At 37.4% G+C, this 27,335-nt stretch overlaps 2 protein-coding genes across 7 annotated transcripts; one reads left to right on the top strand and one right to left on the bottom strand.

Annotated features, from left to right (window-relative positions):
- The first annotated feature begins 4,711 nt into the window (after positions 1 to 4,711).
- Positions 4,712 to 9,050, top strand: LOC104104205 (uncharacterized). Of its 6 annotated transcripts, none has more exons than XM_018773438.3 (5): positions 4,713 to 4,824; positions 5,860 to 6,071; positions 7,212 to 7,311; positions 8,177 to 8,456; positions 8,573 to 9,050. In XM_018773438.3, the coding sequence occupies exons 2-4, from the start codon at positions 5,892 to 5,894 to the stop codon at positions 8,431 to 8,433; spliced, it is 537 nt and encodes a 178-aa protein (XP_018628954.1). In that variant the 5' UTR covers positions 4,713 to 4,824; positions 5,860 to 5,891; the 3' UTR covers positions 8,434 to 8,456; positions 8,573 to 9,050. The 6 variants fall into 6 exon arrangements, with proteins under 6 accessions (XP_070042251.1, XP_018628954.1, XP_070042250.1 ...); XM_070186149.1 differs by having other exon boundaries at positions 8,177 to 8,478; XM_033658183.2 differs by having other exon boundaries at positions 4,720 to 4,824; positions 5,866 to 6,071; positions 8,177 to 8,478.
- A 291-nt stretch (positions 9,051 to 9,341) lies between these two features.
- LOC104104204 (uncharacterized) lies at positions 9,342 to 17,647 on the bottom strand. The gene is made up of 9 exons (XM_009612221.4): positions 17,057 to 17,647; positions 16,169 to 16,261; positions 15,627 to 15,731; positions 14,434 to 14,586; positions 13,931 to 14,029; positions 13,725 to 13,853; positions 12,845 to 13,024; positions 11,820 to 11,936; positions 9,342 to 9,770 (listed from the first exon to the last, which is right to left on the bottom strand). The coding sequence occupies exons 1-9, from the start codon at positions 17,495 to 17,497 to the stop codon at positions 9,606 to 9,608; spliced, it is 1,482 nt and encodes a 493-aa protein (XP_009610516.1). The 5' UTR covers positions 17,498 to 17,647; the 3' UTR covers positions 9,342 to 9,605.
- Between the last annotated feature and the right edge of the window lie 9,688 nt (positions 17,648 to 27,335).

The following is a 27,335-nucleotide window of genomic DNA, read 5'->3' as shown; positions in this document are numbered from 1 at the left end:
TCGTCGTTCTTCCACAGGCACGATATGATTGGACTCATTTAAGGCTACAAGATTTTAAATCTATCAGTGAGTATAATTCTGTTGTGTTCAGAATTATTTCCCAATTAAAATTATGTGTTGATAATATTACTGATCGTGATATGTTGGAGAAAACTTTCACCAATTTTCATGCCTTGAATATTCTCCTGCAGCAACAATATCAAGATATGAGATCCAAAAAATATTCTGAACTTATCTCACATCTTCTTGTAGCCGAGCAACATAATGGGCTATTAATCAAAAACCATAAAAATCGACCTACTGTTCTTGTCCATTCCCTTAAGTGAATGAGACGAACTTCCACCAAGCTAAGCGTGGAAGAGGTCGTGGCCCCACTCATGGTCATAGCTGTGGTCGGGGGAGAAACTCTAATCATGGTAATAATAATGCACCAAAAAATCATCCTCACCACCAGCAATGGAAAAGGAAGGACAAAAGCATGAAGCGATGCAAGCAACAAATGCAAAAAATACATGCTATAGACATGGAGGAAAATGGCACTGGCCACGTATATGTCGTACACCAAAGCACCTGGTTGAGCTTTATCAAGCCTCCCTTAAGAAGACAGAGAAAAATGATCAAGCAAATTTTATTTATGAAGATAATTTTGACTTCATGCATTTGGATGTAGCTGATTACTTTGCACTCCCAGAAGGAGAAACAAATCATGTGATCGGTGAAGAATCTGTAGAAATGTAAATATTTTAATTTTTATTGTTTGTAGTAGATAGTATGGTTATGTAATTGTTGTACATAAATAAAAAGTTATGCTTTGATAATGATGTTTACTGTAATATATTTTGTTTATGTCATTTTGAAGAATATGGATAATCCTAAAATTATTTTTGTATCAAAGACCAATCATGAAGATATTTGTGTAATTGATAGTGGAACAACTCATGCCATGTTCAAATATGGGAAATACTTTTCTTATTTGCATACGGAAAAAGCAAATATTTCTATAATTTCTCGTAATATAAGTTTGATAGAAGGCTCCAGAAGAGCCACTATATTTATGTCTAAGGGAATACAACTTATTATAAATAATGTATTATTCTCCTCCAAGTCACGAAGAAACTTGTTGAGTTTTATAGATATCCACCAAAATGGGTATCATGTTGAGACGATAGATGAAATGAATATAGAATATCTTTGTATTACAAAGAATATTTCTGCAAGAAGTGCATTGTAGAAAAGTTACCAACTTTATCTTATAGCTTGTTTTATTCAAAGATTAGTACAGTTGAAGCACACTCTATCGTAAATCAGAAGTTTACTAATTCAAATATTTTTGTGCTTTGGCATGGCCATTTGGATCATCCTGGATCAATAATGATGAGACGAATTACTGAAAATTCGAGTGGGCATCCATTAAAGAACCTTAAGATTCTTACAAATGATGAATTTTCTTGTGATGCTTGTTATTAAGGAAAAATAATCACTAGACCATCATCAATGAAGGTTGGCATCAAATCTGTTTGGGGCCATGCTATCTTGTATGCATCATCACTTATCCGTCTCAGACCGACACATTATAATGCATATTCTCTGTCACAATTAGTTTTTGGTCATGAACCAAATATTGCCATCTACGAATATTTGGATGTGCCATATATGTGCCAGTAGCACCACCACAGCATAGTAAGATGGTCCCCCATAGAAGGTTAGGAATATATGTTGGGTTTGAATCACCCTTTATTATTCGTTACCTTGAACCATTGACAAGAGATTTATTTACTGTTCGATTTGCAGATTGTCGGTTTGATGAAACTAACTTACCACAATTAGGGGTAGAGAAAAAGGAAATCAAACGAGAAATTATGTGAAAAGTTTCATCATTATCCAATTTTGATCCACGTACCCCTATATGTAATCAGGAGGTCCGGAAGATCATCAACATACAGAATATAGCAAATCAAATGCCAGATGCATTTACTGATTTAAAAAGTTTAACTAAGTCACATATCCCTGCAAAGCCGAATTGATGTGCTAGCAAGACCATCTACTAGCATGAGAGCTAATAAACCCAAAGCACGCTTGAAGCGTGGTAGGCCTTTGGGTTCTAAGGATCGAAATCCTCGAAAAAGAAAATCGACAAATGATCAAAACGATACTATAAAAGGGATCTCCTAAAGAGACCCAATATCTGATTAGTTCTGAGATTCATGAAGAATTCAATGAACCCGAGACTCAAGTGAGTGAGGAACTTTTAATAAGTTCTAATACTGATGGGATTAATTTAAATCGATCTGAAATAGTGGTGGATAATATATTTGCATATAATATTGCACTTAACATTATGCAAGATAGTGAGGATTTTGAGCACTGATATGTCGAAGAATGTTGACAAAGATCTGACTGGCCAAAATGGCAAGGGGCAATTCAATCAGAATTGAACGCACTTGCTAAAAGAGAGGTCTTTGGACCAGTAGTCCAAACACCTGCTGGTATAAAATCAATTGATCATAAATGGGCTTTTGTGCGAAAAAAGAAATGATAAAAATGAAGTTGAAAGATACAAGGCTCGCCTTGTCGCACAAGGATTCTCACAACGACCTGGAGTTGATAATGAAGAAATATATTCACCCGTTATGGATGCCATATCATTTTGATAGCTCATTAGTTTAACCTTACGTGAAAAGCTTGAAATACAGCTGATGGATGTGGTTACAACTTATCTATACGGGTCACTTGATAATGAGAGTTACATGAAAATACCTGAAGGATTTAAAATGCCTGAGGCAAATTCAAAATCTCGGGAAATGTATTCATTGAGATTACAAAGATCCTTGTACGGTTTAAAGCAATATGGCGCATGTGGTGTAATCGCCTTAGTGAATATTTGTTGAAAGAGGGTTACATAAATGATGTTATTTGTCCATGTATTTTTATAAAGAAAATGACATCAAATTTTTTTTATACTTGCTGTTTATGTTGATCACATAAATCTTGTTGGAACTCTAGAAGTGCTCCAAAAGTCAATTGAATATCTTAAGAAAGAATTTGAGATGAAATATCTTGGAAAGACAAAACTTTGTCTTGGTCAGCAAATTGAACATTTAGCAGATGAGATTTTTATACATCAATCTGCCTATACAAAAAGGTTCTTAAAATGCTTTTACATGGACAAAGCGCACCCATTGAGTACGCCAGTGGTTGTTCAATCATTTAAAGCGAATAAGGACCCGCTCCGACCTCCAGAAGAGGACGAGGAACTCCTTGGTCCTGAAACACCTTATCTTAGTGTAATTGGTACACTTATGTATCTTGCTAATGCTACAAGGACTCACATAGCATTTTCTGTTAATTACTGGCAAGATATAGTTTTCTCTTACATGGAGACATTGGAATGGGATACATATTTTGCGATATTTAAAGGGAACTCTTAATATGAGTTTATTTTATGCTAACAAAGGTAGTGCATATCTTGTTGGTTATGCAGATGCATGTTATTTATATGATCCATATAAATCTTGATCTCAAACCGGGTACGTGTTTACATGTGGAAGTACTGTCATATCATGGCGCTCCACAAAGCAACCTATTGCTGCTACTTCTTCAAATCATGCTGAGATAATAGCTATTCATGAAGCAAGTAGGGAATGCGTATAGTTGAGATCAGTGATTCATTTTATTCAAGAAAAATGTGGTTTGGAATGTGTTAAAAGATCCACAATTTTATACGAAGACAATATTGTATGCATAGCCCAATTAAAGGGTGGATTTATAAAAGGAGATAGAACGAAGCACATTTCACCAAAATTATTCTACACACATGATCTTTAGAAAAATGGTGACATCGATGTTCAACAAATCCGTTCAAGTGACAATCCAGCAGATTTGTTTACTAAATCTTTGCCAACTTCAACTTTTGAGAATATAGTATACAAGATTGGAATGCAGAGACTCAAATATTCAAGACAAGGTTTTCATTAGGGGGAGTGAAATACGCGTTGTACTCTTTTTTTCTTGCTAAGGTTTTTTCCATGAGTTTTTTCTTGTAAGGTTTTTAATGAGGCAGCTAGAAATGCATATTACTAAAATATGTGTACTCTTTTTCCTTCACTAGGATTTTTTCACTGAGTTTTTTCTAGTAAGATTTTAACGAGGCACATTATCTTTTAATGAACATCAAAGGAGGAGTGTTATGAAAATATTATATTGTGGATGTCCATTTATTACTCCGCTATAGATAATATTTCTGAAGAAGATTATCCGTTTAGTACTCTATTGAAATTTATCTACAAGCAGCTGATGCAGGCAGGTTGCAAGCAACTAAATGAAATGATTTGCAACAACTTCTTATTAAACAAGCAGGTTGCGAGCAGCTCATGCAGACAACTTACAAACAACTCAAGAAAAGCCTCGTAGTTGCTTCCTGGAAAGCCTCACAGCTGCTTCCGAAAAAGCCTCGCAACCTCTTCCTTTCTTCTATAAATAGATGAGTTTTCAGTTCATTATATATACATTAGTTTGAAGTTTAATCATATATCAGTGTCTCTCTATACTTGTCTTTACTTTACATACTTTATTTTATAACATTTTGTAAATTTTAGTTATATTTTAATATACTTAGTTACAGATATACCTGAAACGGGATTGTAAGTGCAAACGTTTCATTGGATAAGGGGTGTAACTGTTTAACTTTAAAACACAGGGATGTGTCTGAAGTAAGTACTTTTTGGCAATTTATAGTACCTCGTATAAATTTTATACGAGGTACCGGTTTAAAATTTTTCCTCTCTCTCATACGAGAAAAATCCCTAATTCCCATTCTGATTTCAGGTAATTCTATAAACAAGGTTTCCATTTTCTGAAAAATAGATTTTGCTCAATTTGAATTGATTTTTCAATTTTTTTCTCTTCATAATCCGAATGGATTTTTCTGTTGATTATGATCTTGTGGTGTTAATAGTTGTTTTAAGTTTTCAATTTTTGTTTTTATTTTGTGGTTTTGAATTTGTACTTGGTTTGGACTGTAAAATTTCCTTACTCGAATTATAATAGAGAACTAAAAATTTCAAAGTGTAAATGTATCAGTTATAATTAGCATTTTCCAGTATAAGGAATGTGTTTAGCTTATCAAAATCCTATCAAAGATAAATATATGAATTAAGTGGTTGGTTTTAGCAGTATTGTCTAAGGCTCAATTGATGCGCGCTTAAGCCTTAAGCTCAGAGAAGCTCAGGCTACGATTCACATCACTTAGGATATGCTTCAATGTAGGCAAGGCACTACGGCGAGCGCCTCATTCGCCATTAGTTATATCTTGGACAGAACAGTACTAAACATTAGATATAATTTGCAAATACATATATTATTTGTTGAGAAAATCATTATGAATGAAGCTATTACTTTTTTCTTGTGCTACATATGTATTTCTATTTTAATTAAAGCCCACACTTTAATTGCACTTTGCACTTAAAGCCCCGATAGACTTGGAGCGCTTTCTAACGCTTTTTGCCTTTGGCAACACTGGGTTTTAGGAGAATTGGTAGCTATTTTGATTTTCTGAAAATTTTCTTGGAGTTTAGGATGATAATTTGAAAGGCTTCAAATTTTATTCATAACAAGTACGAAACCGTTATGTGGCTTTTTGGTGTTGTCCCTTCTTGTCTATATTTTCATTAATGTGGTGCTTATACTTTCCTGAGCCGAGGGTCTATTGGAAACAACCTCTCTATCCTCACAAGGCAGAGGTAAGGTCTGTGTGCACACTAACCTCCCAGACCCCACAGTGTGGGATAATACTGGGTATGTTGTTGTTGTTGTAACAAGTACGAAACCTTAATGAAACAACATAATAGATCTATGTGTTAGTTGCAGCTTTGAAGTGCTTATAAGATATCAAAATGGGTGAGACGGGTGGTACTGTGAAGGAGAAGAAAGTAGTTTTTGTGACGGTCGGGACAACTTGCTTTGATGCTCTAGTAAGAGCTGTGGACACTCCAGAACTTAAGAATGAATTGTTCAGGAAAGGCTACACCAATATTCTGATCCAAATTGGTCGTGGATCATACATCCCCACCAAGGTAACATGACATTTCACTCGGCATCATTTCTCTTTGAACTGAGTACTAAAATTTCCAACGTTTGGTTTCTATTCTTGTTTCTGTATGCAAAATCTTGTTTGTTTTTTATCTGAAGAAAAAGAGAGAGAAACAAGAATTCAGAACTGAAGCCGAGTTGGCTGATTAAGGGTACAGACTTCGAGTTAGCGACACTTTAGAAGTGCTAATTTGCTAGTAGTTTCTGGAAATAACTACCCTTTGTTTTATAGATGATGCTCTTGCCAACAGAATATGGATTCATCTCACAAGTCAAACTTAAATTAGACCAATAATATTTGAGAACCTGCTTGGATACATGGGTAACTTGATGAAAACAAATTGTAGAGCATATACTCAGTTGGAAATTCCAAGCTCAGGGATCTCTGTCTACCTTCAGTTTAGTTTTGCATAACTGAAGAAATTACCTTTATTCAAATTACAGACGTCCTTTTAGAAAAGATACCACTGCTTAAACCAAATCAAAATGCGCCTTTGAGTTTATGAGAAGATACGCTGATTTGTTGCTTTAGCCTGTGTGGAAAATGTAGGTTTATCCCATGAATCTCAGGTCATTTTACACGGGTGAATGAGTCTCATCTTCTGTTTGATGTTCAATACAAGGGATAGATTGGCCCAGTATTATTACAAGGCACTACGTTTTGGTTCTTATGGGTGCTAATATCGTGGCCCAGTATTATGAGACACTATGTTTTGGTTCTTGTGGGTGCTAGCATCTCATTATACACAAGGACCAGATTAGTTGTCTATGGTAAGAATTTAGGATGTGTTTTCTGCACATTTGATGTTAGGGCTCGAACTTGTCGAATGCATATAGAAATACTAGGTTAGTAACTGCAAAATGTTTGTTTACTCGATTTTCATTGTTCATTACTTTATTTTGATGGCCAAGTTTTCCTTCCCCAATGGACTGGTTATCTATGTTAAGCATTCTAATGCAATGTGCAAAATGTCTTTTGCCTTCTTTTAGATCTCTCTGTTGCAAAACACACTCATAGATATCATTGTTTTTAACATTTTCAGCCCGATGTAACAACTCTTCTTGCCTGCCAATGACTCTTCCTCTATCTCCCCATTGTTTAAATCTTACTGTAATCTTTTCAGTCGACCGTGGAAAATGGGTCTGCAGTTCTGGAGTATTTTACATTTTCATCAAGCATAGCTGACTACTTGAAGGAAGCATCGCTTGTTATTAGTCATGCAGGTATATTTAGGATGACGGCTAATTCTGCTTTATCTAGTCAATTTATTCTTTTGGTACTTTTCCTATGGCCAGACCCCACTTTGTGGGATTACACTGGGTTTGTTGTTGTTGTTGGTACTTTTCCTATGCCTTTAAGTCCTCTGACTTTTCATCCTCTCCTTTCCTCTCTCCCTTTGTCAACACAATTAGCCTCTTGTATATCGCCAACGCTTTACAAATTGGAAGCTATTATGCTATATTTTCTCTAATTGAGAAATTTAGCCTACATTCAGAAAATATGATTGCATGATGGCAGAAACATGAGTATGTCTAAATTCTAGATGCCCTTTGTGGTTTTATATGTAAAAATAACAAAAACCTATGTAAACATTCTATCTCATAAGAAGCTTTTATACTTTTTCATTTTTGTTTTAATGTTCATGGTGACTTGCTCAGTGTTCAGATATCTACTCCAGCGGAATGAAGCTGATATTTTGTAATTTGATAAGTTTCCTCTATTCTTATATGTAATTGTATTTGAATTCAACCTTGCTCATCCTTCTCAAATGTTAGCATGCTTCATGAAAAAATGCTGGCCGCCTCATTGGTGAAACTTCTAGAAGTTCTTCCTGAGGTGGCATCAGGCGTGTACCACTTTGAAGATTCATCATCGACTAGTTTATGTTGGTTGTCAACCCACCGCAATCTTCATCCTTTATCCGGGCTTGGAACCGATAGAGTGAGCAAGCTCATGGCAGAGTTTTTTAACCTGCTTCCACTCTGAAAAATAATTAGAGTAACTCTCTCAATGCTTGCTCAATTTGAAGTCTTATTGTTGAAAGTGGATTAAAAGACCATGTAATTACACGTTTGAAGGTGCCTGCAGGTTCAGGGAGCATATTTGAGACATTGCGACTGGGCAAACCATTGATAGTTGTAGTCAATGAGGACCTAATGGACAACCATCAAAGTGAACTAGCAGAGGAACTGGCCGAGAGAAAGCATTTGTTCTGTGCTCGTCCCCAAACTTTATACCAGACTATCGCGGACATGGATACAGGATCTCTCATCCCTTACCAACCAGGTGATGCAGAACCAGTTGCTAAACTTATCAACAGATATCTAGGTTTCCCTGATGATTAACGGACCTTTGTCGAATGACAAATGTAAGACTGTCTTATACTTGTGGTGAGCTGAAACAATTTATGGCCTAGTCTTTTCCATTCAAATGATCTGTTAATTATATTTCTTCTGTTTCTGATAACCTGTTGTGTGATTGCAGAATTGTCTCATAAGAGAATTTCAAAATGATGTTATGTCCTCGAGACCATCAGGACGTGAGATTGTAGATGAGCATAGGCCGATGATGCTGTGCAAGGAGTTAAAGTATTAGTCTAGAGGAATGGCAACTCATCATCGACTGATCGATGGTTGTCCCACGACAAATCTTAACGCAGCTAATCTCTTCTCTAAATGGCTGTATGATGGTTGTCACAACCACTTGAGACCTCTTTGTTCTGTTTTTTCTCTTTGTCCAAAATTAAGTTAAATGAAGAACTGTGACTCTTTTACAGTACACAAAGCTATGAACCATTCTGGCATGTTGAAACCAATTGATGTGTAGTTTAATTCGTTATAGTACCTTTTTTTTAAGGTTATCATTCATTCTGACTATAAACAATTACATGTAATTTGCTTTTAAAACCCTTTTATTGTAAAAGAAATATACTCAATATTTAAACTTAAAAGTATTTCTGCAATGATTTCCAAATTTCGATCGGGTGAGAGAATTAGGGACACAAGTTCCATTGTTTTATTCTTGCATAGCACGAATTGCTTTCGTTTAACCTTTGATAGTTCAGCATTCTTTTAAAACATGGTTTTCCACTAGTCAAATTAGTGATCATTCTCTCTTACTAGATGCATCTTCTATATGGGAAATTGTGTATTTTCACACCATGTAGTTGAAATCACGAGTATGCTTTTGTGAGGAATGCATTTGAACATACCATAAAATTTTTCAAGCCAAACCGACAGCTTTGAACTCTCACTGCAAACTCAAATAGCAAATGACATTTATTTTACCCATCAACCCAAAAGAACAAACCATCATTCTATTCAATCTACCGACAACAAAATCCAAGGTGAACGATCAGGACAGAAGGGAAGAAGACCTTTTTTTTTTTTGGGGGGGGGGGGGGGTGCTGCAGATGTCTACAACTGATTCTAACAGACATTTACATTCTAACATTACAATTTCATGAAATACAAAGAATTAGACTGGATAACCAAAACTTCTTTTCCGCTTGACAGTTTCAGCCAGCTGATTTAACACGCAGTTTATTGGCTACATAGAGCAGGTGGCTGATATTTGAAGATGGATAATTTTGCAGTAGCTTCAGATTAGAGGTGAAATCACCAGCAAGCAGACGCCTCCGCACGATAATTAACATAGCACAGCAGACTCGAAGCAACGTTTCCTGCAAGTTCAAAAGAAATTTGATTATTCCTACTTTTAATAACTGCAAAAACCCCCGAGGGTCGGTGGTGCACGGTTCAGATCTTCGATGGACCCACCCCTTTGTCCTACTTGAGAACGATATCATTGCTTCCCATTGCACCATAAATATTCCCCATGAATAGGTGATAAAAATGTGAAGAAAATGGATCTCTAGTTAGACCCCCAATCCAAATTGATAGAACCTTCAGAAAATAACATGCTGCAAAAGAAACCAATGATGGAGTTGTAATAAAAAAGCTTTAACCAAATTTACTCGCTAATAACTACCAATACTCTGGTTAAATTTCCCACGCGAGGGCTTTGTTATACTAGAGAGCTACCAAATTAAGCCAAGTACACTTACTATATCAATAAAAAAACACGTAGTGTCAAGTACACATAATCCTTTGTGTTTTTATTGATGAGGACAGGCTACAAAAGCAGTGAGGGACATGATCTGGTATCCCTTCCCATACATTCCACCCCCAAGGAAATGGTCTCTAATCCCCAACTTGCATAACCTCCTCTAACTCTTTCCTTGCAGTATTTTTCCTCCTGTGTACAATTCAAGCAAACCACCCCGCACACACTGCACCCATCTGACGAGTAGTAGGTTCTTTTACCACAAATCACGACCGCAAACCCCATAGAAGTAGCAATCACTAGCAATTTTGTCATGATAAAAATCACCAGGCAAAACCCCTAATAGCAAGTAGCATATACAAAAGTGCTCTTAAACCCAGACATAACTTTTCCCATAAAACAAGTGTGGTAAACAGACATGAAGCATTGATCTTTTATGATACATACAGCAGGCATGAAAGTCCCATGAATTCTGGAATCACCAGCTTTGCAAATGCAATAATAGGGAGCAGATTCCTTACAAGTTGAAACCTTTTTATTTTGATAAGGTCCTTGCAAGTTGAAACCTTTTGTTTGAAAATTAGAAACTGCCCCCAAGAAGCTCTCTCCCATCCCAACCCTGCATTGCACCATGTGGATATGGACCCAACCTGCACTGCCCCATCACCATCTTTTTGAGTCCAACAACTGAGAGATAACCCATCAAATCCAGGATTTTTGAACTCCTCTTCTCTCCAAAGGACATGTTCACACATTACAAAGGAAATAATCCAAAAAATATACTAGCAGACAACAATAACCCTGCCTCAATCACAAACTAGGTGGAGTTGGTTGTATAATCATCAATATCCATTTTGCTTCATTTGATCCGTTTCATTCCAGAAGGGGAGCCTTGGAGCACCAGTAAAGTTGTCTCCGTGTATCCTATAGGTCACGGGTTCGAGTCGTGGAAGCAGCCACTAATGCTTGCATTAGGGTAGGTTGTCTACATCACATCCCTTGGGTGTGGCCCTTACGTGAACGCGGGATACCTTTTGCACCGGGTTGCCCTTTAATCCGTTTCATTCCAATACAAAATAATTCATCTTTAAGAAAAATATAGGGTACTCAAACTCTAAAAATTCTCTACATTTTCTACTTACCTACAAATCTTAACAAACTCGGCAAGAGGGCCTAAGGTATTCATACCAACATGAATAAGCCTTAATCCTAGCTAGTTGCAATAAAGTTGTTTCCGTGTGTCCTGTAGGTCACGGGTTCGAGCCGTGGAAGCAGACACTAATGCTTGCATTAGTGTCTGCTTCCACATCACATCCCTTGGGGTGCGGCCCTTCCCTGGACCCTACGTGAACGCGGGATGCCTTGTGCATCGGGCTGCCCTTTGATCCATTTCATTCCAATACAAAATAATTCGTCTTTAAGAAAAATATAGGGTACTCAAACTCTAAAAATTCTCTACATTTTCTACTTGCCTACAAATCTTAACAAACTAGGCAAGAGGGTCTAAGGTATTCATACCAACATGAATAAGCCTTAATCCTAGCTAGTTGTTATCGCCTTAGTCCCACTTAGTAGAAAGGAAAATAATTAACAAGATATTAGTTAATGCAAACAACTTTTAGAAGCTATATAGATACGAAAGTGCATCACTTCCATGATGTCTTACCTGAGGTCCTTCAGGATCACTTAGTAGTGTGTCCCATATAAGCAGACTGTCCGCGAAGTTGAATTCTTGTGTTAGAAGGAGTGTTATCCATCTGAATGCATAAAACTGTGGATTCACCTGTTACATCCAACATCGCACATAAAGACCACCGATACACCCACAATATAAATAATGTACCATGGCATCAGAATAAGGCAAAAAACAAGAGAAGTCAAAAGTCATTCTATCACTCATATGCCAGTACAAGAGTAAAAGCTGCAATTTCCAAAGGAACTACAGACAGACAGAAATGTCATAATCACACGCACAGGCACACATCAAAAAAATATAAAACAGTTGCCTAAAAATCATAGCCAATAGGACATACAAATTAAAACTAGACATGCATGCGATCACTTAGGCTGCAGCGAAGTACTTTTAGATAGCAACGCCAGAAAAATTCTATTAATAGGTGTAAAGCTACTAGCTGCCTCAATCTTCAATAAAGAATACAGGGCAAGCTACAGAGATACAATTGAAACAATTTTTCTTATGTCAAGTCAGCAATATCGAGAAGGTGCAACAAAATGAAGCACTTTTTTTCTTTGATAGAGCAGAATGAAGCATTGGATTAATTTTGAAGGAAATGTTTACTAGTGAACTAGGTTAACATGTGTTCATGGAAATGTTGAACTTATAAGTGACTTCTCCAAGGTTTAGGCAGTCACCTGCAGCCGAAACTAAGGCGCCGTAAACAAGTAAACCATTAGGTTGACAAGTCCCTAACTGCTTCATCTTCTTTTAATAACTAACAATCAATGTTGAAATCCAAACGCTCAGCCTGATGTACTTATTTTGTTGGCATTGAAGCTTCTAACAATAAGTTAGCATACCATTCATCATCTTTTAAACAATCCAATTGGTATATATGTCAGTAGCTGGTGTAAACTTGCAGATTGGACAATTCGAATCAGACAGTAATAAAGCAGACATTTTTAGCGGTATTACAGGTGCAGCTTCTAAAGTTAAGCATCAAAGAGACTTACTTTAGTTGTCATTTCAAGATGCCGCCAGAGCTCTTCATCATGTTCTTTCAGAAGTTGCGATAACTTTGTAATTGTAGAACGAATTCCAACAACACTATTGTCAAGTTGCTGACAGAAATGATCACGAAATCCACTTAATAGCTCCACGAAGCAGAAGAAAGTGTCTGCTTCTGCAGAAGCCTGCATAGCTTGCAAATAGAAAATGATAAACAGAGCTGAACCGAGAGAAATATTGAAGCTTGAATCCAGAAAAAAACTGAAAGAATAACTTCTAACGATGTGATTTTTTTTTAATGAATGTAACTTCTAGCGATGTGATCATCCCCATGCGTGATTTTTCTCCCATTTTGCAACTAAGGCAGTCCATATATGGACTAAAGTAATAGAATTACATAAAGTTACAAGAGGTACTTTTGGGCATGCCTCTCAAATGACATGTTTTTGGTATTTCAGGAAAGTGTAACTTTCTCATGTTCACATAAGTCCTCACATGAAACAAATATGAATATCTGATACAAAGGTTTTGACAAACTGGAAATCAGTGTTACTAACCAAAGTATTGCTACAGTAAAGCCCTCATCGGGAAAAAAAGAAGACAGACAAACAAACAACAAAAAATGAAAGAAATGTGCTCAAAATTGATTGTTGACATCAAGAATGGAAAAGTATAACAGAGTTCAGAGCATTGTCTTTAACTTATTTAGGAAAACTTCGGTCACTAATTTGTTATGTTCTCTTGAGATCTACAAGATATAACTAATGCAAATTGCAAATTTTCTTATCATCAAAAAAAGAAATTAATGCAAATTTAATCCAACATCAAAGCAGTACAAGACATCAATTTTTTTTTTTAATCAAAGCAGTACAAGGCATCACTTACTGCGTTTTCCTCATTGGGATCATTCCTGAATACATAGAACAATGGAGCCAACAATTCATTCATCCCTTGCACATATCTTATACCAGGATTCAGTTTGGCAAAAACAATGAGTATATTCCTCAGAGCATCCTGATAACACAAGATGTACTATTAGCTGATCTACAGAGGTTTGTACCAAATTCTCAAGCCAGAAAGGCTAGAATTACCTGGTTAGATTTTGCAAATGGGGTGTCCCCAGAGAAAAAGTGCAGGTCTGGATGTGTGCGCTTGACATCCCGATCAATCTGTTCAATGATTTCCGTGTCCTAGAAACAAGTAGTATTGTAGTCACTTTCAACGTTATAAACTGTCAGATAATTGGAGGTATAGACTTTCGTGTAGGAAGTGATAATTGTGACACCAAATATCCAGTGTAATGCACCAGCAGTACTTGAGAACAGCTTCAAGACACAAACAAATAATGAAACAAAAAGATAAGGATGTTCCCAGAAGCAATTGATACACTTCCCTCATTTGAGCTCATCATGACCACAATACTAATGAATTCTATATTCAATGAGAGTGATAACACTTAGGAAGAATGTCTACAGAAATAAATAAGAAGAAGGATGTATGAATCCGCTTTTATAAACGCAACCACCTTGCGATGACATACACACCTCAGTTATGATCCAAAAGAACCTCCACATAAGAAGAATAAAAGTTCTACCTGGAAGAACTGATTCCAAATGCTATTCTGCCCGAGACTTAAAGGATGCTCTCCATGAGATATCTCTGATCTTGGGAGTACACCCTTGTCCTCTATCTCCGTTCCTTCATCGTCAATAATTACCGACTTCTCCAACTTCCTCGTAATCTCCGACTGCCTAGCCATATTAGCATTCAGAATCCGAACACTTGAAAACAAGCAATGCTCAAGTTCATGTAGTTCATCCGATGTTTATTTTGATACAAATTCACCAGATATATAGCATCTTTTATACTCCCCCGTTTCAAATTAGATGAGGTACTTTCCTTTTTAGTTTGTCCCAAAATAAATGACACATTTCTAAATTTGAAAATAATTCAACTTTAAACTCTTCATTTTACCCTTAATGAGAAGCTTTTATAACCACACAAATGTCATGACCCCACAAAGCTTTTTACCCCTTAAGCTTTTAAGACCACAAGTTTCAAAAGTCTTCTTTTTTTTTTCTTCTTAAACTCCGTGGCGAATCAAACTACCTAATCTAAATTGAAACGGAGGGAGTAATAAGTAAGCCTTCACAAAAAAACAAAGAAAGTGCTGAAGATACAAAGAAGTACACTATAACACCCAAATACCATACATGACTTTTGATCCATGAGAGTGCATATGTAATCCTTTCTTTTCCAAATTATCCCCCAGCTCAATATCACGGGGGCATTTTTTTTTATAAGGACCTCCAACTCAGAATCACGGGAGCAATAAGCACAATCAATTGCAAGGGTTCAAAGACCCAAAAAGGAAAAAGAGCACTAAAATAATTCATTCACAAAGTTGTTTCAACCCAGAACATTATTTTTGTTCAGTAGGCATATATATTTTCTCTTTTCACCAAGTTGTTACAGTACCAAAAAACTCGTCAAACTTGCAAGAAATAGCAAGTGTGCAAGCTTTACCGAATAACAAGCATGACTTTCATCCTTATCCAAAAAAAAAAAAACAAGCATGACTTTCATTTATAAAATCATGCCAAAGATAAATTTTGCGGCCATAATATCAACTATACAGAATATTGTAACTGTTCCAATGAGCTAAAAGAATCTTCTTCAACTACAAATAACAGGATCACCCAACATTATATAAAGAGGTAAAATAACTTTAATGTGTTTGACTGCATGAATTAGCCAATAATCACTGCATTAGTAACGAAAACTTACAGGATTCATCAAAAGCTCCTCTTTAAAATGTTTGTACTGAGACCTCTTTTTAGCCAACTCTGTTGGCCAGAGCGCTTTCTCAGTTGGCAAATAGCCCAACAGTAGCTGCACAAAATACATGTGATTAGGAGGAACATACACATTGAGAGCCATCCAAACTAAGACCTTTCTCTATCAGCAGTGTTTGGATATGAAATTACACCACTTGCAGGCAGAAACATTCCACAGAAATAACTCTCGCTAATAATCCCTCAAATTAATTTTACTGGGTCGTCGTTGTTGTTGTTGTTGTTTGTGCTTTGGAAGAGTCAAAAAGCGATCTTTGACCAAACTATCAAATGCATTACATCAATATTTAAAACGAGAAATGTTGCATCTTGTAGTAACTTTTGTATAGTTTCTACCATCTAACTTTTATTTTAAAAAACTGAAATAACATATGCCTGATTTAAGTGCAAGAATAAGGAACGGAGGAGGGTTAAGTCTGGAAAAATGGGTCAGAGTAAGCAATAACTATTAAGTCTCATCAAGCAATCGTATACCTTCCATACAGTAGCACGAATGCCAGCTCCATCAGGTATCCCTTGTGATGCTAGCCTCCTGACTTCTCCCATATTTATAATCTTTCTTGACAACTAAGTTAAGGAAAATGAGAAAATGCTGATTAATACTCTATTCAACAAGAATGCAAAAACACCACACAACGGAACTTCAATATCCTGAAATGAGCTGCTTATGGCAGGATTAAAGCCTGTCTGGTTGGATCGTTTTTCTCTTATTAAATCAATAGTTCCAAATAAATCAGTCTCATTAATCACTATCAGTGTCTGGTTATCATATGACAAAAATTAATTTTTCAAGTAGTATCCACATATTTCTCAAACAAAAATGATTACCTATCCTTTCCTAAAGCAACAGCAGCAACAACATCTATGCTACAATGCCAAGCTAACTGGATAGGGATTGTCTATATGAATTTTTATTATCTATTCGACTGCAGTTAGCCTTGTCTTGCTCAAATATTCAATAATTTGGGGGTTCTCTAACACTAGAGGTTCTCGACATTCTCTTTCTGAGTATAGGTTTTACGCAATGGCAGTGTAAAGATTTTTTACACCATCAGGACACTTAAAAGGTAATTTGCAAGTAAATTATATAATAAACATTAATTGGTAACCTATAATAAATGGCAAGTAACCTGTTATAACAGGTTAAATTGCACGGATGGTGTACAAAGTCTTTACTCTATCAATGTATAGAACTTAAACTCTTTCTAGAATCCGCAAGCTTCTTAGCACTCAAGCAACAATAGAACATTAATTCACAGCATAGTAGTAAGATGTATTTATCATAGAACACATGCACTAATCAATGCAATAGATAAGTATAAACCAATTGATATGCAACATATAAAAAGATGTTGAATTGACCTCTTGAAAAAGCTGAGCTTGACGAGAAATATCCTCAGCTGAAGAAATAGCGGCGGCAGCAGCAGCAGCGGATGCAGATGTCGTAGTACTACTAGCGGAACTTCCATTTTCATCATCACTATGGTATAAATTACTACTACTATTCAAAGGATCTCTAATTTCCGCTTTAGCGCGTGCAGGCACGTGCCGAGTCTCCGCTCTGATCACCGGCGGAGCCTCCGTCCTTTCCACCGGAAACTCTCCGCCACTTGCAGAACCAAGAGATTTAACGGCGGATGATTTAGTAGCTGAGCGTGTAGACGACCGGTTAGAAGTAGCGTCGTCGTCGTCGTCATTTAACGGCGCCGGAGATGGAGACGGAGATTGAACTGAGGGTTGTTGTGGTGAAGGAGAAGACCATAGAGAGCTATTGAGCCAATCGGGGACGCGTTTGTTAACCATAGCGTAAAATTTAGAGAGAGAAATTATTTAATAATTATACAATTTGAAATGAACAATTGGAGTGACGGCGGAGGAGATGGCGGTGAATACGGCGGAGACGGTGGGATTTATTGATGCTCCGACGAGGCGTCATTTTGTAGTAGGAGTCGTGGGAGCATTTTAGATGATCAGTGTTTTTGGAGAGAGAGAGAGAGAGAGAAAAAGGAGAAGTTGCCAGGTAGATAGGTAATGATCACGTGAGAGTCACGTGGAGAAATGAACCTTTTGGCATTGGGAATTACTTTTAGGCAATTAAGAGGAAATTAGTATGAAAAGCCTAATAAGAACATTGTTCAATGATTAAGGTTTCAATGTACTAGTAATTTTTTTTGAGTATTGAAATTATTAAGCAAAAAAAGGTTCTAGTTTTTCTTTTAAATTTGTTTGAAACTTTTTTTTATAAATGTTAGGCAAAAATGCATAAGTACCCCCTGAATTTTACCCAAAGTTCCAACGACATATTTTATTTTTACGGGAGTCCCATTACCCTCTTGAACTTATTTTAAAGTATAAAAAATATCACCCTAAGTGCTGATGTGGCATGGATAATCACATGAGTGTATTACACGCGCTTCACATACTTTTTAGCACTAAATTCTTGTTCTTTTATTAAAATTCTTTTCTCTTTTCTAATTTCTCAATCATTTTTTATTTCAATGGCCATAACTTGTTAAATGATGAATGTCCCTCCCGATCTCTATTTTTATCACGACTTGTTGTGTACGACGAGATCTTTATTCTTCGGTGAACTGAGTTTTTGATGGATTTTATATAATACTTGTTTGATATTATCAGATCTGCCCGGAGAATGAACCGTCGACGAAGACCCTTGCTCCGGCGAAGCTTCATTGTTGTTGACTATTTTGATTGTTAGTACATTCTTCACCGAAGCTTGCTCGTTGCTCCCTCTAGTTGTAGCTCTGTTTCTATTATTAAACATATATGATTTTGATTTCTGGGTTGATTTTGCATTGTGTTTAATTTTCGCTCCGACATTTCACTGTTGAAGCGACGTCCTCCCTTCTGCGCGCGAGAAGAGGTTTAGAAGGCGAAGGAGACTAATTAAATAGATGTAATTAATTGTGTAATGTCCAATCAAAATATGACACTTGTACCTTTTACTCAATTTTGAAATTATATTTGTAACTTTCACTTGCCTTTAAGAGAGTTTGCACACTCTCTATGCCACGTCATCACTTAGGGTGGTGCTTATTACACTTTAAAATAGTTCAAGGGGTAATATGACCCCCGTAAAGTAAAGTGTATCGCTCGAACTTTGAGTATAGTTTAGGTGAGTATTTATGCATTTTACCTAAATGTTATCTGAGCTATACGATTTTTTTACTAGTAAAAATAATATAAGAGATATGTAAATAAAACATTGAAGATATTTATAGGATCACTTTCTTTTATTTAAATTATATGTGACTATAAGAGATAATTTCCCTGCGTTGTCACACGAGATATGATGACAAATTATTTTGGCATAATTGTATTATTGATATTTCATCATATTTTACTCATGTGTTAAAGTCTCTTAATTCGGTATCTGGTCAAATTATTTCGAAGAAAATAGGATGAAGGGGATATTATTAAACCTTTTTTAAAGTTGTAGCCCCTCTTAGCTTAATTCTCTAGACAACAGTATTCTAAACTTTCTAAACAATGATCATAGTAATAAGAAATAATGATGATAATTTTTAAAATATTTTTTTTCCTTTTCTCCCTAATAATTCAACTCCAAATCCAATTGTTTCTTATATGAATGTGCAAAGTCCAAACTACCAGTCTTATGTTATCATATTCACAACATTATCTATCTGTCATTCAATTTAACTTTTTTTAGCAGTCATACAGTTTTGCTTTCTTTTTTGACAATTTTATTTGAGAAATAATGAACTTTTCCTTTTTTTGATTTAACTTAATAATAGCTCATATACATTTGCCAAATTTAATAGAAATAGAAGTCTTTCCCTTAATAGAATTACCAATTTAATATGGAGCAAGAACTAAGTTCCTCTTTTTGGTAGATCATGCTAAAATATGAGACTTTTTATGATAGAGTTTAGGTTATATACGTACATGATTAGTGAACAAAACGTGTATCTCTTATTTCCTTTCCGTTTTGTTAGTCTTTTTCTTAGTTTATTTGGTTAATTGTGGCGAATGTCTGTTTACTTCTTCAAAATCCCATAAATGAACTTCAAAAATTCAAGAATGCATTATATTTCCTTTACTTCCATACAGTTAATAATTTGTTATACTGTATAAGCTGAAGTTGCTTAAAATTATATATTAATCTCGTGTATCTATACACATTCCTTCTTCAGCACTTTGTGCATCTTAATAAAAAAGTAGACATTGAAATCATAGAGTATCCTTTTTTTTCTTCCTTTTTTTTTAATTTATTGAAACTCAAGATATTAAATATGTGTACGGGTAAAATCGAGCTCGATGTTCGATCGAGCTTGTGAAACGAAGGGCCAAGGTCGGTACATCTGTAATAGGGTAAAAATCGAAGTCCGAGGTTCGATCTGATATCCAACATGGTCAGCCGAAGGCGGAATATAATATTCAAGATCAGGCTCAAAGCATCATCAAAACTAGCATCGAGATTATCAGATTTACCCTCGAGTCTACCGAAGGTGTAACCGGTCTTGTTTCTGACGGTCTCGGAGAAAGCTCTGCCAACGCATCCGACAGGGGTCCGTGATTCTTGCCATTAACCAATCATTATGGCAGAAATCACGGAATTAGTCAAAAAGGGAACCAACGGTCTTCAAAATCAAGGACCTATATTTTTTATAGTTCAATAAAATAATGCCCTAAAGGGTAGGTCTCCCTCGATATATAAATGTGAGTTAACAATTCATTAATGACATTATAACATATACTAATAAACAATACATTCTCCAAGTTCTTACTCTTTTGTCACGGCCCAAAATCTCATCAGTCGTGACGGCGCCTATCTCAATATTAGGCAAGCCCACAATCTTAATAAACCACTATATCTTTTAAGTTTAAAAATATAATGATTAAATTCAGTAGAAGAAAATTCACAAATACATATATAAACATTCCCAAAACTCGGTGTCACTAAGTACATGAGCATCTAATATGAATACAAGTCTGAAAAATACGGTCTATAATAGTCTGAGACCAAATACAGTAAACAAGGAGATAGGGAAGGAGAGGCAAGGTCTGCAAAACACGGCAGCTACCTCAGAATCTCCGAAAATCAACTGCGCGAACGAATCAACACCCGCTATGTCCGGGAACCCCTGGATCTACACACGAAGTGCAGGGTGTAGTATGAGTACAACCAACTCAGCAAGTAACAATAATAAATAAGGAACTGAAGATAGTGACGAGCTACACAGTTATAGTTCACTTCCAGTAATTCCAGCAAAGAATAGACATGTTTTCAAATCTAGCATTTTAAGTCAAATTAATTTTATATAATTCAAGTTCATGTAATCCGGATATAAAATCTTTCAGAGAATTTCACAATAATGACATATAGCAACTAAGTGCAACAACAAAAGAAAAGTAAGTACAACCTCTCAGGACAACAATCACTCACTGGGCTCCCAGCCCTCAACACTCACACTCAATGGGTACTCGCGCTCACTGGGGGTGTATAGACTCCGGAGGGGCTCTTACAGCCCAAGCGCTATAATCTGCACTGACAACTCACGTGCTATAATATCCTGAACGGACTGCCATAATATCCTTACCTCACCGACAGGCCCTCGGCCTTACTCAATCCTCAACCTCTCTAGTCTCTCGGCTCTCAAAAATTACAAAAATCAATCCAAACAAAGATAACATAGTGTATAAAAAAAAATCAAGAAAGACTGAGGTATGATACGCAAGTAAAATCATGACTGAGTACAAGACATTAATTAACAAATAATTCAACAAGTACGCGACCTCTGTGGGTCCCAATAATACTATCACATAGCCTAAGCATGATTTCTAACATGATTTACAGTCAAATTTCTTTAACACATAGAGAGCATATAGCTAACAATAAATTATTCAACTATACAATGTCCACGGGACAAACCAAGTCACAATTTTCTCGGTGCATGCCCACACGCCCATCACCTAGCATGTGCATCACCTCCAAAATAATCACATGACACAAAATCTGGAGTTTCTAACCCTTAGGACCAGATTTAAAACGGTTACTTATCTTAAACCGTGAAATTCTTTACTCTGCAATATCTTTTCCTCGTGAATTGGCCTTCAAACGCCTCGAATCTAGCCACAAATAATTAGATTCAGTCAATAAAATTTATTGGAATCAATTCCATAAGAAAATACTAATTTTTCATAAAAATCCTAAAATTAGCTCAAAAATCATCTGTGGCCCCATGTCTCAGAACCCGATAAAAATTACGAAATATGAATGCCCATTCAACCATGAGTCCAACCACACAAATTTTACTCAAATCCGACATCAACTCGACCCTCAAATCTCCAAATTAAACCAAGAGGGTTTTCACAATTTTCCAACTTAATTCACCGATTATATGTTAAAAATAACCATCGATTTGGGTAATTTAACCAATATCGAGTTAAGAACACTTACCTCATTGTTTCCTCTGAAAATCTCCCAAGAATCGCCTCTTCCCGAGCTCCAACCCGTCAGAAATGGAAAATGGGATGAAGTCCCATTTTCAGAACTTAAACTCTCTGCCCAGAACTTTGCTCTACGCGATCGCGAACATTCCCACGCGATTGCGAAGAACAGTTTTCCACTGCCCAGATTTAACCCTACGCGATCGTGGACTTTCTCACATGATCACGATGCACAACATCACAGACCTACGTGATCGCGGACTAGTCCACGCGATCGTGAAGCACAAAACTCGTGACTTCTATTTCCGCTCCACTTACTCTACGCGAACGCGACCTGTTTCATGTGTTCACGAGTTACAAAATCCTAGAGCTACGCGATCGCGGATATCCCCACGCGACCGCATAGAACAAAACTCCACTTCCCAACTAAGCCTACGCGATCGCGTCCCAATCTTTGCGATCGCGAAGAAGATTTGAAACACTAGAAATCAGTAGCTACCAGCAGTGCAAAAATGAAGGAAAATAATCTGAATACTATTCAAAATACGCCCACGCCCCTCGGGACCTCAACAAAATATACAAACAAGTCCTAAACATCATACGAACTTAGTCGAGTCTTCAAATCACATCCAACAACACTAAAAACATGAATCACACATCGATTCAAGCCTAATGAACTTTGAAACTTTCCACTTCTACAAACAATGCCGAAACCTATCAAATCACATCCGATTGACCTCAAATTTTGCACACAAGTCTTAAAAGACATAACAGACCTATTAAAATTTTCAGAATCAGATTTCGACCCCCATATCGAAAAGTCAACCCCCCGGTCAAACTTCCCAAAAATTTAACTTTCGGCATTTCAAGCCTAATTCCTCTACGGACCTCCAAATAATTTTTCGGATACGCTCCTAAGTCCAAAATCACCATACGGGGCTATCATAATTATCAAAATTCAAATCTGAGGTCATTTACATATAAGTCCACATACGGTCAACTTTTCTAACCTAAATTTTCAATTATGAGACTAAGTGTCTTGTATCATTCTGAATTCCTTCCGGACCCGAACCAAAGAATCTGCTAAGTAATAGATCAACTATAAAGCATAAATTGAGCAGTAAATGGGGAAACAAAATTATAATACTCAAAACGACCGGCAGGATCGTTACATTCTCCCCCTCTTAAACAAACGTTCGTCCTCGAATCATACCTGGAGTCTCAAATAGGTGTGGATATTTGTTCCACATCTCATGCTCAATCTCCCAAGTGGCTTCTCCGACTGGCTAGCCTCTCCACTGTACCTTCACTGATGTTATGTTCTTTGACCTCAGCTTTCGAACCTATCGGTTTAAAATAGCCACCGACTCCATATCATAAGTCAAATTACCGTCCAATTATACTGTACTGAAATCCAGAATATGAGACGGATCCCCGACATACTTTCGGAGCATGGATACATGGAACACTGGATGAACACCTGATAGACTAGGTGGCAAAGCAAGTTCATAAGCCACATCTCCAATCTTCTTAAGTATCTCAAAAGGCCCAATATACCGAGGGCTCAACTTGCCCTTCTTCCTGAACCTCAACACACCCTTCATGGGTGAATTCTTGAGTAGAACCTTCTCTCCAACCATGTGAACAACATCACGAACCTTCCTGTCAGCATAACTCTTTTGTATAGACTGCGCCGTGTGAAGCTATTCCTGAATCACTTTGACCTTCTCTAAAGCATCCTGAACCAAGTCAGTACCTAAGAGCCTAGCCTCATTCGGCTCAAACCAACCCACCAAAGAACGGCACCGTCTCCCATACAAAGCCTCATAGAGAGCCATATGAATACTCGACTGGTAGTTGTTATTGTAAGCAAACTCTGCCAGTGGCAGAAATTGATCCCAAGAACCCCCAAAATCAATGACACAAGCACGTAGCATATCCTCTAATATCTGAATAGTGCGCTCGGACTGTCCGTCCGTCTAAGGGTAAAATGATGTACTCAACTAAACCCGTGTGCCCAATTCTCGCTGCATTGCTCTCCAAAACTGTGATGTAAACTACATGCCCTGATCTGAAATGATGGACACTGGCACACCGTGTAGGCGAACAATCTCGCGAATATAAATCCCAGCCAACCGCTCTGAAGAATAATTAGTACCAACTGGAATAAAATACGCAGATTTGGTCAACTGATCTACACCCAAACCGCATCGAACTTCTTCAAAGTCCGTGGAAGCCCAACTACGAAGTCCATGGTAATACGCTCCCATTTCCACTCCAGAATTTCAACTTTCTGAAGTAATCCTCCCGGTCTATGATGCTAGTACTTTACCTGTTGACAATTTAAACATCGAGCTACAAACCCAAAAATATCTTTCTTTATTCGCCTCCACCAATAATGCTGCCTCAAATCCTGATACATCTTCGCGGCACCTGGATGAATGGAGTACCGCGAACTGTGAGCTTCCTGGAGAATCAACTCACTCAACCCATCTACATTAGGCACACATAGCCAGCCCTGCATCCGTAATACACCGTCATCTCCAATAGTGACTTTCTTGGCATCACCGTGCTGAACCATGTCCTTAAGGACAATCAGATGTGGATTATCATACTGGCGCTCTCTGATGCGATCATATAAAGGAGACCGATAAACCACATAATCCAAAACTCGATTCGGCTCATAAACATCAAATCTAAGAAACTGGTTGGCCAAGGCCTGAAAATCTAAGGCTAAAGGCCTCTCTGTTACCGGTAAGTATGCTAAGCTGCCCAAACTCTCCGCCTTACGACTCAAGGCATCGGCCACTACATTGGCCTTTCCGGGATGATAAAGAATGGTGATATCATAATCCTTAAGCAACTCCAACCACCTTCTCTGCCGCAAATTAAGATTCTTCTGTTTAAATAAATGTTGTAGACTCCGATGATCGGTATATACCTCACACTAGACACCGTACAAGTTATGCCGCCAAATTTTTAAGGCATGAACAATAGCTACTAACTCAAGATCATGGACCGAATAATTCTTCTCATGTACCTTTAACTGCCTGGACGCATAGGAAATCACCCTACCGTTTTGCATAAGCACTGCGCCGAGACCAATACGCGACGCGTCACAATCCACAGTATAAGACTCTGAACCTGTAGGCAACACCAGTACTGGAGCTGTAGTCAAAGCTGTCTTGAGTTTCTGAAAGCTCTCTTCACACTCATCCGACCACCTGAACGGAGCATCTTCCCGTTGTTTCCTCTGAAAATCTCCCAAAAATTGCCTCTTCCCGAGCTCCTATCCGTCAAGAATGGAAAATGGGACGAAGTTCCATTTTCAGAACATAAACTCTCTACCTAGACATTTGCTCTACGCGATCGCGAAGAACAATTTTCCACTGCCCAGATTTAACCCTACGCGATCGCGAACATTCCCACGCGATCGTGATGCACAACATCACAGACCTTTGCGATCGCGAACATTCCCACGCGATCGCGATGCACAAAACGCGTGACTTCTATGTTCCCCTCGACTTACTCTACGCGAATGCGACCTTCTTCACGCGTTCGCGAGTCACAAAATCCCAGAGCTACGCGATCGCATCCACCTTCACGCGATCGCGAAGCACAAAACTCAACAGCCCCAATTACCAATATGCGATCGCGGATATCCCCACGCGATCACATAGAACAAAACTCCACTGCCTAACTAAGCCTATGCGATCGCGTCCCAATCTTTAAGATCGCGAAGAAGGTTTGAAACCCCCGGTCAAACTTTCCAAAAATTTAACTTTAGGCATTTCAAGCCTAATTCCTCTACGGATCTTCAAATATTTTTCCGGACACGCTCCTAAGTCCAAAATCACCATACGGAACTATCGAAATCATCAAAATTCAAATCCGAGGTTTTTTACACATAAGTCCACATCCGGTCAACTTTTCTAACTTAAATTTTCAATTATGAGACTAAGTATCTTGTTTCACTACGAATTCTTTCCGGACCCGAACCAACTAATCCGGTAAGTCATAAATCAATTGTAAGCATAAATTGAGCAGTAAATAGGGAAATAGGGTTATAATACTCAAAACGACCGACAAGATCGTTACATCTTTGATACTTTTGTGTCAACAAAAGTGTATTCAACTCAAGGGTGGCTAGCTTCCTTACATTGAAATCATCCAACTCACATGGTTTGCAGTTAATTTATCATTATTTATTTCAATTTCAAATCTAATTTATCGCTTTGTATCAAGTTTATTCGCATATCCTTAAAACCACTAACAAATTCAATTGTTATCCGATTTTGAGGGTAAACAATTTGGCTCCCACCGTGGGGCTAAGGATAATAGTGGTTATTCGATATAAATTTCCATAACACACACTACTTTACACTTGCTCTTTAATGTGTCTTTGATTTCAGGCTAAAAATGTCAAACTCTTAATTAGCACCCCTACATATCGATAACGAGTCCGGTTATCAGGGTGAGAATAACAACATGGCGCCCGGTAATATAGGGCCACCTGTTGGTCCCGTTGGGATGCAGATCACAGAGCCGATTAATGTTAATTCACATGTGGCCATCGACGCAAACCTGTATACCGACCCCTAAAATAGCGTCTGTGACGAGGCCCGATCGGCAGTTCAAAACATACTAAATAATGAAGAAGACGGAATCAGCCTACGGATGATCTTCGAAATGCTGCAAGCTCAACAGTTGACGATAGCTCAGTTGCAGGGCCAAAGCTCACCGTGAAGTCACCCGCATAAATGAACCGGTCGTAGTAAGGTCAAATGAGCAAGAATCAGGTACTAACCCAGAGATTATAAAGATGCTCGAGGAGCTGTCAAAACATATAGAATCAGGGGAGAAGAAAATCGAAGTGAATAACAAAAAATGTGGAAACCTACAATTCCAGGGTATATCAAATTCCAAGAGCACCTCTAATACTGAAAGGACTGGATTATAGGAAGTTCTTGAAGAAACCTTTTCCTCCAAGCGCGACTACGAAGCCAATCCCCAAGAAGTTCCGTATGCCCGAAATACCTAAGTATAACGGAACGACCTATCCAAATGAGCATGTAACCTCTTACACAGACGCCATCAAAGGGAACAACTTGGAAGACGACAAGATCGAGTCTGTTCTACTGAAAAAATTTGGGGAGACCATGTCATAGGGAACTATGATATGGTATCACAACTTACCTCCTAATTCTATTGA

Source organism: Nicotiana tomentosiformis, chromosome 9 (genome assembly GCF_000390325.3).
Source record: "Nicotiana tomentosiformis chromosome 9, ASM39032v3, whole genome shotgun sequence".
NCBI lineage: Eukaryota > Viridiplantae > Streptophyta > Magnoliopsida > Solanales > Solanaceae > Nicotiana > Nicotiana tomentosiformis.
The sequence above is the reverse complement of the archived record's forward strand: the minus strand, read 5'-3'. Positions and strand labels throughout refer to the sequence as shown.